General features: G+C 51.7%; 5 protein-coding genes across 5 annotated transcripts; 2 read left to right on the plus strand and 3 right to left on the minus strand.

Annotated features, from left to right (window-relative positions):
* Window positions 1-763: 763 nt before the first annotated feature.
* Window positions 764-3,676, plus strand: N7487_005508 (elongation factor 2; the record flags this gene model as incomplete). The annotated part of the gene is made up of 5 exons (XM_056873255.1): window positions 764-771; window positions 828-843; window positions 1,043-1,100; window positions 1,171-3,602; window positions 3,659-3,676. The coding sequence occupies 5 exons, from the start codon at window positions 764-766 to the stop codon at window positions 3,674-3,676; spliced, it is 2,532 nt and encodes an 843-aa protein (XP_056730975.1).
* A 745-nt stretch (window positions 3,677-4,421) lies between these two features.
* Window positions 4,422-6,802, plus strand: N7487_005509 (CCCH zinc finger and RRM domain protein; the record flags this gene model as incomplete). The annotated part of the gene is made up of 5 exons (XM_056873256.1): window positions 4,422-4,486; window positions 4,558-4,676; window positions 4,732-5,400; window positions 5,449-6,428; window positions 6,485-6,802. 5 exons carry the CDS (start codon window positions 4,422-4,424, stop codon window positions 6,800-6,802), a joined length of 2,151 nt encoding a protein of 716 aa, XP_056730976.1.
* A 145-nt stretch (window positions 6,803-6,947) lies between these two features.
* N7487_005510 (putative lactoylglutathione lyase (Glo1)) lies at window positions 6,948-7,659 on the minus strand (the record flags this gene model as incomplete). Its single annotated transcript, XM_056873257.1, has 2 exons — window positions 6,948-6,986; window positions 7,051-7,659. The coding sequence occupies 2 exons, from the start codon at window positions 7,657-7,659 to the stop codon at window positions 6,948-6,950; spliced, it is 648 nt and encodes a 215-aa protein (XP_056730977.1).
* A 267-nt stretch (window positions 7,660-7,926) lies between these two features.
* On the minus strand, window positions 7,927-8,900 carry N7487_005511 (O-methyltransferase; the record flags this gene model as incomplete). Its single annotated transcript, XM_056873258.1, has 2 exons — window positions 7,927-8,126; window positions 8,279-8,900. Coding segments are annotated over 2 exons (822 nt in total), but the record flags the coding sequence as incomplete, so codon positions are not given.
* Window positions 8,901-9,301: 401 nt separating this feature from the next.
* N7487_005512 (transcription factor domain-containing protein) lies at window positions 9,302-11,757 on the minus strand (the record flags this gene model as incomplete). Its single annotated transcript, XM_056873259.1, has 3 exons — window positions 9,302-11,423; window positions 11,483-11,537; window positions 11,601-11,757. 3 exons carry the CDS (start codon window positions 11,755-11,757, stop codon window positions 9,302-9,304), a joined length of 2,334 nt encoding a protein of 777 aa, XP_056730979.1.
* Window positions 11,758-12,062: the final 305 nt, after the last annotated feature.

Consider the following 12,062-nt stretch of genomic DNA (forward strand, 5'->3'; position numbering starts at 1 on the left):
ATCTATATTTTGAATTATTTAGGCATATAAATAATAGCTATATTGGTGTACCATACATTGAGCTCTTGAGCTATACCTAGGTATGCTTGAGGTAGCCCCAGGGATCAATTTGAAATGGCTTACTAATGTTGCATTGCCCCACCAAGTTGATAGAGGGGTTTTGGGCAGAGTCAAGTCTTTTAGGAAACCTTGGAAAGCTAAAAGCATGGAGTGAATCATGGGCTCTAAATTGACTCATTTAGAAAGATCAAAGACATCATATTACATTCATATTATATCCATATGTAGCTATAAAAAGAGTTGAAACCATCTCTCGCTTGTGATATGGCTGTCAAACGTCACCGGAGCACCCACGGATGGCAAAAAAAAGTCAGCGTAAGTGAGTCAAGACATGAAAGCATAGAGGATTTGAAATCAAAAAAAGGGCCGAAATGAAAAGTCAATGAGAAGAATGTGAGCAATTTTAAAAAAAAGAGAATAATATACCCAATGAATTTCTATAAAGGAAAAAAAAATAAAATGGGCTAGTCAGCTCAAAACGCACAAAACCGGGAGGAGAAAAAAGTCCCCACTTTCGCTTTTCTTTTTTTTCTCTCCCACTTTCCCTTCCCCTCTTCTTCTTCTTTCCCCCTCTATCTCTCCCAGGAGCAGTTGCACATAGAACATTTTTGATTCAGTGATCGAGAACCCTCGGTCCTAGTCATCTGTGTGCTCTTCTTCTTCTTTTCTATCCTAGTTTTTTTTCTAAGGATCAACCGCCAAGATGGTTAAGTAAGTGGTTCTCTAGACGATTGTCCAGGACATACAGCTAACAATGATGTGAATAGCTTCACTATCGAAGAGGTTAGTATTTGCCTTCCAAGGGGTCCAAGGTTATAGCAAACATTGCCAGCGGAAGGAGGGGATATATTTCCCTCGATTGCTATCCTTCCATGCCTTCCATTTCTCATCTCCCACTTCTGCTGGTGATGCTTGAAATCCTTGCTCTCTTGGAACAGATCATCATCAAATCATCATGAATGTCGATACTAACCTACATCAGATCCGGACCTTGATGGACCGTCGGGCTAACATCCGAAACATGTCCGTCATTGCTCACGGTAAGTTCTTTACTAAAGACGATATGATACGGTGAAATGCCCGATTCTGACTTTGTTTTCTGTGCCTCAGTCGATCACGGAAAGTCCACCCTCTCCGACTCCCTTGTCCAGCGTGCCGGTATTATTTCCGCCGCCAAGGCTGGTGAGGCTCGTTTCATGGACACCCGTCCCGATGAGCAGGACCGTTGCATTACCATCAAGTCCACCGCTATCTCCCTCTACGCCAAGTTCCCCGACCCAGAGGATCTTAAGGAGATTCCCCAGACCGTCGATGGTGACGAGTTCCTGATCAACTTGATCGATTCCCCCGGTCACGTCGATTTCTCGTCCGAGGTCACTGCCGCTCTCCGTGTCACTGACGGTGCCCTTGTCGTTGTCGACTGTGTCTCCGGTGTCTGTGTCCAGACCGAGACCGTCCTGCGTCAGGCCCTGACTGAGCGTATTAAGCCCGTTCTGTGCATCAACAAGGTCGATCGTGCTCTTCTCGAGCTCCAGGTCTCCAAGGAGGATCTTTACCAGTCCTTCTCCCGTACCATTGAGTCCGTCAACGTCATCATCTCCACCTACTTCGACAAGGCTCTCGGTGACGTCCAGGTCTACCCCGACCGCGGAACCATTGCCTTCGGTTCCGGTCTCCACGGCTGGTGCTTCACTGTCCGCCAGTTCGCCGTCAAGTACGCCAAGAAGTTCGGTGTTGACCGCAAGAAGATGCTTGAGCGTCTCTGGGGTGACAACTTCTTCAACCCCAAGACCAAGAAGTGGACCACCAAGAGCGAGTACGAGGGCAAGACCCTTGAGCGTGCCTTCAACCAGTTCATCTTGGACCCCATCTTCAAGATCTTTGCCGCTGTCAACCACAACAAGCGTGATGAGATCTTCACCCTCCTCGACAAGCTCGAGGTCTCCCTCACCAACGATGAGAAGGAGCTCGAGGGCAAGGCCCTCCTCAAGCTCATCATGCGCAAGTTCTTGCCTGCCGCTGATGCCCTTCTTGAGATGATCTGTATCCACCTTCCTTCCCCCGTCACTGCCCAGAAGTACCGTGCCGAGACTCTCTACGAGGGTCCCACCGACGACAAGGCTTGCATCGGTATCCGCGACTGTGACCCCACTGCTCCTCTGATGCTTTACGTCTCCAAGATGGTGCCCACCTCCGATAAGGGTCGTTTCTACGCCTTCGGTCGTGTCTACGCCGGTACCGTCAAGTCCGGTGTCAAGGTCCGCATCCAGGGTCCCAACTACATCCCCGGCCGCAAGGAGGATCTCTTCATCAAGGCCATCCAGCGTACCATTCTCATGATGGGTCGCTTCGTTGAGCCCATTGAGGATGTCCCCGCCGGTAACATTGTCGGTCTGGTCGGTGTCGATCAGTTCCTGCTCAAGTCCGGTACCCTCACCACCGATGAGACTGCCCACAACATGAAGGTCATGAAGTTCTCCGTCTCCCCCGTCGTGCAGCGCTCCGTTGAGGTCAAGAACGCCCAGGATCTGCCCAAGCTTGTCGAGGGTCTCAAGCGTCTCTCCAAGTCCGACCCTTGTGTCCTGACCATGATCAACGAGTCTGGCCAGCACATTGTTGCCGGTGCTGGTGAGCTCCACCTCGAGATTTGTCTTAAGGATCTCGAGGAGGACCACGCTGGTGTTCCCCTCCGTATCTCCGACCCCGTCGTTGCTTACCGTGAGACCGTCGCTGGTACCTCCAGCATGACTGCTCTGTCCAAGTCGCCCAACAAGCACAACCGTCTGTACATGACTGCTCAGCCCATCGAGGAGGAGGTCTCCCTCGCCATTGAGTCCGGCAAGATCAGCCCCCGTGACGACTTCAAGGCTCGTGCCCGTGTCCTTGCTGACGAGTACGGCTGGGATGTTACCGATGCCCGTAAGATTTGGTGCTTCGGTCCCGACACCACCGGTGCCAACTTGCTCATCGACCAGACCAAGGCCGTCCAGTACCTCAACGAAATCAAGGATTCCGTTGTCTCCGGTTTCCAGTGGGCTACCCGTGAGGGTCCCGTTGCCGAGGAGCCCATGCGTTCCGTCCGCTTCAACATCCTCGATGTTACCCTGCACGCTGATGCTATTCACCGTGGTGGTGGTCAGATTATCCCCACTGCTCGTCGTGCTCTGTACGCCGCTGCTATGTTGGCCGACCCCGGTCTCCTCGAGCCCATCTTCAACGTCGAGATCCAGGTTCCCGAGCAGGCTATGGGTGGTATCTACGGTGTCCTCACCCGCCGCCGTGGTCACGTCTACACCGAGGAGCAGCGTCCTGGTACTCCTCTGTTCATGGTCAAGGCTTACTTGCCCGTCAACGAGTCCTTCGGTTTCCCTGCCGATCTCCGCTCCGCTACCGGTGGCCAGGCCTTCCCCCAGTCCGTCTTCGATCACTGGAGCATCCTCCCCGGCGGTTCTCCCCTCGACCCCACCAGCAAGCCCGGTCAGGTCGTCCAGGAGATGCGCAAGCGCAAGGGTCTCAAGGAGGTCGTTCCCGGTTACGAAAACGTAAGTCTTTTTGCTCACTGTCCTTCTTGGTCCCAGTCACTAACCTCATTTTATAGTACTACGACAAGCTGTAAAAATGTTCACGGTCACCCAGAATTTCCCTTCTGCCAGTCATTCGTGGAATCTTTCATGAGATTGATGAATTCAATACAATTTCTTCGGTTCAACAAAATTTTATTCCCTCATTCGTCGGTATTTGCTTCAATCGTTCCGTCTTTAGAAATCCGGGCATGAGCCTTGAAGCCTCTGGCCATCATTGGTTCTGTTCTTTCACTGCTGTTTCCACATTTGGTTTTATACCGAAGGTATTTTTTGCTTTTTGCGTTTTTGCTGTAGTCTAGCAACCAGTTTCGATATGAAAATAAACTTGGGTATGCTAGGCACAGCTGTTTATTCGTAGTTATGAGTAATTGTAAAAACCAGAAAACGAAGAACACAAACAAAATGATGAACAATCGCAATCCTTAATAGTGTACTCCAGGAAATTGCACAGTATTGTCCTATGTCATAGAAGCACGTGATCTCCCGGTACTCGCGTTTTTGCCCTCGCCTTCGCGTCCCCAGCCATGTCCTTCCGTTCCCTCACGGTTGGGGGTGAATGCTTATCAGCTTAAAATAGCTCATCCTCAAGCTTTGTTATTTAAAACGCAAAGCTGTGATTTCATCCCACATAGGATTATCACTGTGCACGCAGCAATCCTCCCGAGTGACGGCTTTGTTGAAACCGAATCCCTGCAATCATCGTCACTTTCACGTCAATCTCTCGTCCGACCCAATTCAATTATCGCAGTTTAAAATTGGCTGAAAATAATCTTCGCCATGCAGTTCACTGACGCGGAGGCCGTTGACGTGAAGAAATGGGTGGTCAAAAAACTGGAGGACATGTGAGTTGATCAGGCACCTTGACACGACTTCGGAAAAGAAAGCAACAACTAATCGTGCTCCTCGCTTGTAGCTCTGATGCCGACTCCGATGTGCTCGCAGACTATGTTTTGGCGCTAGTTAGGTCCGATGCGCCAGCCGACGAAATAAAGAAGGTCTCGGTGGAAAACCTAGAGGATTTCCTGCGCGAACGTGCGTCTGATGTCTCGATCGTATTGAATTGTTTCATATGACTAACACTTAATAGACACGGAACCATTTGTCAACGAGCTCTTTACAACCTTCGGTCCCAAACAGCCCGCGCCTCCACCGGCACCTGTACCCCAGCCTCAGCGCCAGCCCCAACCTGCTGCCCGCATTCCCTCATCACAACCTCCTGAGAATGCCCCCAGTGGCCCGAGGGCTGCTGTCACTCCCGGCAGTGCTAACCGCAAACGAACTTTTAACGAGGGATTCCAAGGGGAGCCAGAACGCGAGGATGGTGGGTTCCAGAATCGCGCTATGAAGACTGCTCGACGCGGCGCGCGCGGAGGTGGTCGTGGCGACTTCATGGGTGGGCATCAGATGCAACAGGGTCAACAATATCCCCCACAGCAACAGGGTCAAATGTTCGCTCCGCAGCAACAGGGCCAGCCATTCCCTCCACAACAGCCCGGTAGCTTCCCCATGATGCCTGGTTTCCCGCCCTTCGATCCGAACGATCCTATGGCAGCAATGATGGCTATGCAAAGTATGGGATTCCCGCAGATGCCGGGAATGCCTATGCCCGGGATGCCTGGTCCTCCCGGTCAGCCAGGAGCCGATCAGATCCCACAAAGCAGCCAGCGATGTCCGTTCTATGATACCCAAGGTATCTGTTACTTAGGAAACACCTGCCCTTACCAACACGGCGAGGGGGGTGTCTCGAAAGATGATGGTAAGAGAAATTCATTCATCCTCGATATACTATTGCTAATAGTCGCAGAATATGACCCAAAGACCGCGGGTATGCATGCGCAACGGGGCGGTGCTCCCACGCGCGGTGACCGTGGCCGTGGCCGTGGGCGAGGTGGGTTCAGTGGACGAGGACGCGGCCGGTCCGATTTCTCATCGGCAGGACCCAATGAGGACCAGTCTGTTACGACTATTGTTGTTGAGCAGATTCCCGATGACAAGTTCAACGAGGATTCTGTGCGCGAGTTCTTCTCTGAGTTTGGTAACATTACCGAGGTCTCTTTGCAACCCTACAAAAAGATCGCTCTGGTAAAATACGAAACTTTCCCCGAAGCCAAGGCCGCATGGTCCAGTCCCAAGGTCATTTTCGACAACCGCTTCGTGAAGGTTTACTGGTACAAACCGAATCGCGAGGAAAAGTCTGAAAGCGCACAACCTGAGGCACCCGCCTTCAACCAAGAAGAGTTCGAGAAGCAACAACAAGAAGCACAGAGGGTGCACGAGGAGAAAATGAAGAAGCGGCAGGAGACTGAAGCTGCCAAGCAGGCTCTAGAGCGCCAGCGCGATGAACTTCTCAAGAAACAGCAGGAGGAGCGGGCCCGCCTCATGCAGAGACTCGGAGCCACAGCAGACACAAGCGATGCTGCCGGTACTGGGGATGCCATGGTCACCGAGCCTGCCGCCGATGAGAATATCAGTGATGAGACGAAACAGCTGCGAGCTCAACTCGCTGCCCTCGAGGCCGAGGCAAAGAGCCTTGGCCTAGACCCTGCGGCTGACCCTTCAGGACGGGGTGGATACCGTGGTCGTGGTGGCTTCCGAGGCCGGGGCACATACCGCGGACGCGGCGCTTATGATCCCAATTTCCGCGGAGGATACCGTGGGCGTGGTGGGTTTGGGTCTCGCGGACGAGGAGGTGTGCTGCGTCTGGATAACCGGCCTCGACGAGTCGCCGTATCGGGCGTTGAGCTCAACTCAGACAAGGACGAAGCATTGCGCCAGCACCTGATGGTAAGTCATGTATCTTTCCGACCAAGCATGGCGTGTACTAATTTGTTATGTTCCAGGGCGTTGGCGAATACGAATCGATTGAGGCACACCCAGACCAGCCCAACTCCGTCGTGGTGGCATTCAAAGAGCGCTTCCAGGCTGAGAAGCTCATGTTCTCCCCCTGGAATATCCCTTCCGTGGGCGAGGTCCAGCTCAGCTGGGTGGCCAACCCTCCCATTGTTCTTCCTACCGCTGGGTCATCAACGGAATTCAAGGGTGGGCTTGGTCAAGACGAACCGGAAGACACAGTCATGTCGTCCACGTCGGTGGGCAACACCGCTCCTGCGCGGGATATGGACTACGACGTTGCGGAGGATGATAGCTGGGGCGCGTAATTTCGGTAACTTTCGTCTACCATCTTATGTTGGTTGTATAGGCTGCATTAAGCAATTTTTTTAACGGGATGGATGTTCCTTCCATTCCCGACCTGTTGTCTAAAACAAACCGTGCTACAATCGTAGAGTGTACAACAGTAGACCCTCACACGCTCTGAGGAATCAACTCGACCGTATATCCATCCTATCAACTCACATCAGCACCACAGCACACCACCCTGCCTATCCAGGAAGGTATAGAAACTCACTGGATCAGAAACCATAGCAAACTTCTCAAAAAACCACGCATAATTCCCATGAATCTCCCCACATCCAATCCCCCTCTCCTCCTCCCACTCGGAAAGCGGCACTGTCTCCCTCGAACAAACACCCACATCCTTAAGAATCCTAACCCCACCCTCCCTCAATCTCTGCACAGCAGCCGGAACATCAGGAACTGTGAATCCTAAATGCGCGAATCCAAGATGCGGGGGTACATTCCCCGTAGCAACACCACCATCTGCACCCGCATTCTCCGTACCATGCACATGATACAATTCCAGAAGTCCGCTTGTTTTCGTCATAACGGGGATTTCACTCGTAGTCTTCGCCCAAGCAGTAATGTCTTCTTCGGTCTTTGCATCTGCCGGCGGATGTCCGAGATAATAGATCGTAAAAGGCCTGGCGTTCATGGTGAAGATTACGCGCATGCCTAGGAGGTTGATGTAGAAATGCAGTGAGCGGGATGGGTCTTGGATTCGGATGGCTAGGTGGTTTAGTTTGTAGTCTTTTGTTGCTGGTGTTGGGGGTGGGTTTAGGCTTGGGGCTGCGTTGAAATGGCCCTCTTCTTGGGGGAGGTGGAATTGGTTTGAGGACATTGTGGATATGTGATGTGTTATAGATGGAATTTATGTATGGGTTTTGTGGAATTGAATGGATTGTATTAATTGGTGAGATATAACGAACATAAAAGGATATCAATTGGGAAATAATTGAATGAGGGGTTGATACTCCATTGCGGATCCCGTTTAGCCTATCAAAGAGAACACTGAGTACATGGATGTTGGAATAGATCCAGCATGAATTGGTATCTTTAGCAATAGGGTACTGCAGATACTGCTTTGGGTGAGTTCAAAAGACTACATCTACTGATAAACGATCATATCCAAACCACCCTCATATGGCATCGTCACTCGTCGGAACCCACTACCCTCGGCATCAACATACGCAAAGAGCTCTTGGTACCTATCACCCGCCTTGACTGTGTTATCAGCGATGATGACCGCACCAGGTCGGAAATGCGGCTGGACGAGCTTCAGCGCAGGGAGGGCGAGAGGGGTCCAGACTAGGTATAGTGGTTAGTATAGATGTCGCCAGTATCACTAGCCATCGATCAAGTATGCAAAGTCGAATGCAAAATAACCAGGGTCTCGAACAGACATGTGCAGAGTATATGTCTATATCTGCACCAGCGAAGAAAATAAAACACCAACTTACTATCCAACAACAAAAAGTCCACAGTCCCCAAATCCTCAGTAAGAGTCTCCCGCAGATCCCCAACACGAAGCTCAATAACATCCTCAACCTCCCTACCAGCTTTCGCCCAATGCGCTCTTGCCACTTCGGCCTTGGACTCCTCTTTCTCCGTGGCGATAACCCGGGGTTTAGTTGTAGCGCTAACGCGCTTCGCATTCTCCGCAACAGCAAGCGCTAGGTAGATAGTGCTAACGCCGAAACTGGTACCGGCTTCCACGACTGTTTTGGCGTTGATGCTGCGCAGGATGTGGTAGACTAGTTCGCATTTGTCTTGGTCGAGGGCGATGAACTTGTCCAGCATGATGGAGTCGAATTCGGGGCTGCATTGTTGCGGGAGGGCGTGCCAGTCCACGGTTGATTCTTGGGTTAGGGATTTGGTGTGGAGGTCTTTTAGGAGGGTAAGGGTTTCTGGGGAGGTTATCAGGGGTGAGGGGGCATTTTGGATTGGATTGGTTGTTATTTGGGATTTGGGGTTGTTGAGGGGGAAGTATGTGTTGGCTACTAGGAAGAGGAGAAGAAGGAGGAGGAGTAGAAAAAGAAGAAGAACAGCGTAGCCCAAGGAACTACCGAGGTCTGATCTTAGCTAGGAGGACCTGAGAAAATAGGCATTAGGCATTGGGCATCAGGATTGGAGAATTGGAGAACTGGTCTAGGTAAATGGGGTCGTTTCAGAAAGTCCTCAAACCCCGATGTCTAAGGCCGAATAAGTATCCAGTGAGTCATCGGGGAGCCCTGTACAAAGTCCGTACGATGTACAAAACACGCCCTGTGGGGGACGTTGGAGTCAGACACGGCTGAGCAAGAACAATCGAAGAGCCGAGTCTAACCGACATGAGCAATATGATTCAAGTACAGCCCTTGTCTGGTAGCTACTATACGACTATAGTAGCCGTTCAATTAGCCCTGAACTCGCCCCAGTTAGCCCCAAATTGGCCTTAACATTGCACTATAACAACTCGTGCAAGCACAACGCCAAGCTCAACTCTACTGCTCCAGCAAATCCGCATAACTATCCAAAGACCTCCCAATCAAAGCAACCATCTCCCAAATATAATCTGCCGTAAACAGCCTGGCCCACAACCTAGTAACCGCAGCACTAAGCCGAGTATTAGTAGCAAGCAACCACTCCCTTGAAACACCATGCTGCACCTCCATAACCATCTCAAGCACGAAATCCCGCAATCGAGTCTCCTGCTCCGTCAACCCCGGCTCCGGATCCGATACCGTAATCGCCTCGAGCCACTTCGCCAACAGCACCGCGCACTCCAGGGAACACAAAGCATGCTGATTCGACCACAGCGCCACCTGCGAATGCGCGACGAATCCAATACCGAGTTTGACGGGTGTGCTGAGGGCATGTGCGCAGTGGAGCGCTGCACGCGTGAGACGGTCACCGCGTCGGACGGAGAGATTGTCGCGGAGGCTCGTTGCGATTTGGACTGGGTCCCAGGTTTGCAGCTGGCGGGCTGAGCCGCAGTCTGCGTTGAGTCGGATGTAGGCGAGTCGGAGTAGGGCTGCTGATGTGAAAGATAGCGGGCCGTTCGGGCTGAGTGGGTCGACGGAGGATTCTTGGTTGCGTTCCCAGCACTGACACCAGCGTTCTAGTGCTTGTTCGACATGGACGAGCTCCGGAGTGGATGTCATTGATGAGGGGGAGAAGCGGTTTCGTCGCGAGACGGGTAGTCGGCCCGCTTTCGTCATTAGCCAGATGTCTTGGAGGATTGCGTGGATTAGAACGTAGCCTCCGAGGGAGGAGAAGCGCTCTGCGTTGCTGGTTGGTCCAAATAGGGCGGAAAGGGCATCTTGGAATTTTGGTTCGCCGGGACTCTTCAGGCGCTCTGTCTGCCAGAGGTCTGCGTGCGTGGCTTGCCATTCTTTTTCGGTGCTGGGTAATTCGATTGTGAAGTCTTCCGTGAGGATCATTGGTGGGACGTCGAAGACGATGGTTTGGATGTTGAAGAAACAAAGAACAATTAGTTTGGTGCGTTTTACGCTTTCCCGGCGTATCCAGCTAGTCCATGTCCCGTCCTGCTCGGGTAGTTGGTTGAGTCCTCCTTTGCGCATGAGCATTTCCATTAGACTGCGAAGCGACAGCCCCTCATGGTATGGAGGGTTGTTAATAAACCATAGCGACACCGAGGTCAGATACAATAAAGATTGCAGAGTTTCTAGGGCATCAATGTCGTCGGCCACATTCGTCGGGGACAGCTTGCCCGACTGGAACACCCGACGAACATGTTCCAAAGTGACTGGTTTGGCAATTTGATAGAGACGCATGCTAGTGTCCGGCTCGCGGCAATACCGTGCACCCAATGCCGCCATTGATAAGAAGAGTGGTAATGTCATCGAGTCTACATCGAGAGTCGGGAGATGGACAATTGGGTAGTGCTCATGGAAACCAGTTATATACCCGGTCAAACAGCGGGATAGTGCATGTCGAGATGGCAGTGATGGATCTGGGACCACATTGGCATAGTCGGATAACATATCCAAGAACTTCTCCCGGCACTGAGCCGTGACAGGTACGAATCCCGTGGGCTGACGCGCCTTGGGGGAGATGTGATACCCTTCCGGCTGGAGCGATGGTAACTGAGCACCATGTCGGGGAAGCACAGAACTCGAAGGAGTCGAAGGAGTAGTTTCAGTCAGAGTCCCTCTATCCGAAGATTGATCATAGTCCGGAACTGGGGAGAAGTGCAAAGGTGGAAATAGCGGGAGTGGCTGATAAGCTGGCGAAAATGGATGATTTGGCAATGGGACGCTATCCAAGAATGAGGTGAAGTCATGGCCATGATATGATCCGGGTGCAAAGCCACCTAGAGCATATCCGAAATCCGGGGCTGGAGATGGGGTGGTGGGTCCTGTAGAAGGGACGTCTGTGCTAGCCAACTGACCTAGCATTGGGCGGTGTACGCCCGATAATGGGTAAGAGTCATCGGGCCTTTGTAAAGCGCGATTAGACTGGGTATGGTTTGGAACTACAGATGCCAAGGGGTCTAACCCTTCCAAGGTGGGAGGGTTAGCGGGGGAAGGTGTGTGTGTCTGGTTGCTGGCTGGACTGGCGTCGGGGTTGTGAGAGAGACGCTCATGACGGGCCAGCAGATCCCTGGAGGTGTAAGTATCTGGAAAAAAAAAGTACCTGAAAGGCTGGGGTATGTATCATACTTGCGTGTAAAGGCCTTGGGACATTGATTACAAGCAAACGGTTTCTCTTTGGTATCTGTGGGGGTATTAGACAGGGTATGAGATGGAGGGTATTTGATTCAAGGTGTTGAAGACATACGTGAACGATCATGTCTTTGGAGATGCTCTAGACGAGCAAATGCCCTCTGGCATCGGTGACACTGATAGGGCTTGCTACTCAACATTGGGGAATGGACATGGCGTGGAGTTGTGGTCTCGGGGGGGATGTAGCGTAACTCCGGTGAGTTGGACGGCATATTCCTTGTTCCTTGTTCCCTGTTCCCTATTCCCTGTTCACATGCACACAAACCAACTCGAATTGATTGGAATATCACGATCTGGTAGCCTTGCATAGCTCATGCTATGATTGGTTCATCCTGCCGATTCCCGAGGTCATCTACAACATACTGATTGTTAATCATTTCTGTCGAATCGGTCGCGACTCCGCAATCCCCCAATTTCTCCAATTTGGAGAAATTTACCATCGACTGTCTGTTTGCGGAGAAGTATAACCCCGTATTGCTAGGAATTGTATATAGCACACGACAAACTCTTTATTTTA

The sequence above is a fragment of the Penicillium crustosum genome (assembly GCF_028827405.1).
Source record: "Penicillium crustosum strain IBT 35664 chromosome Unknown utg000002l_segment0_segment0, whole genome shotgun sequence".
Classification (NCBI taxonomy): Eukaryota; Fungi; Ascomycota; class Eurotiomycetes; order Eurotiales; family Aspergillaceae; genus Penicillium; species Penicillium crustosum.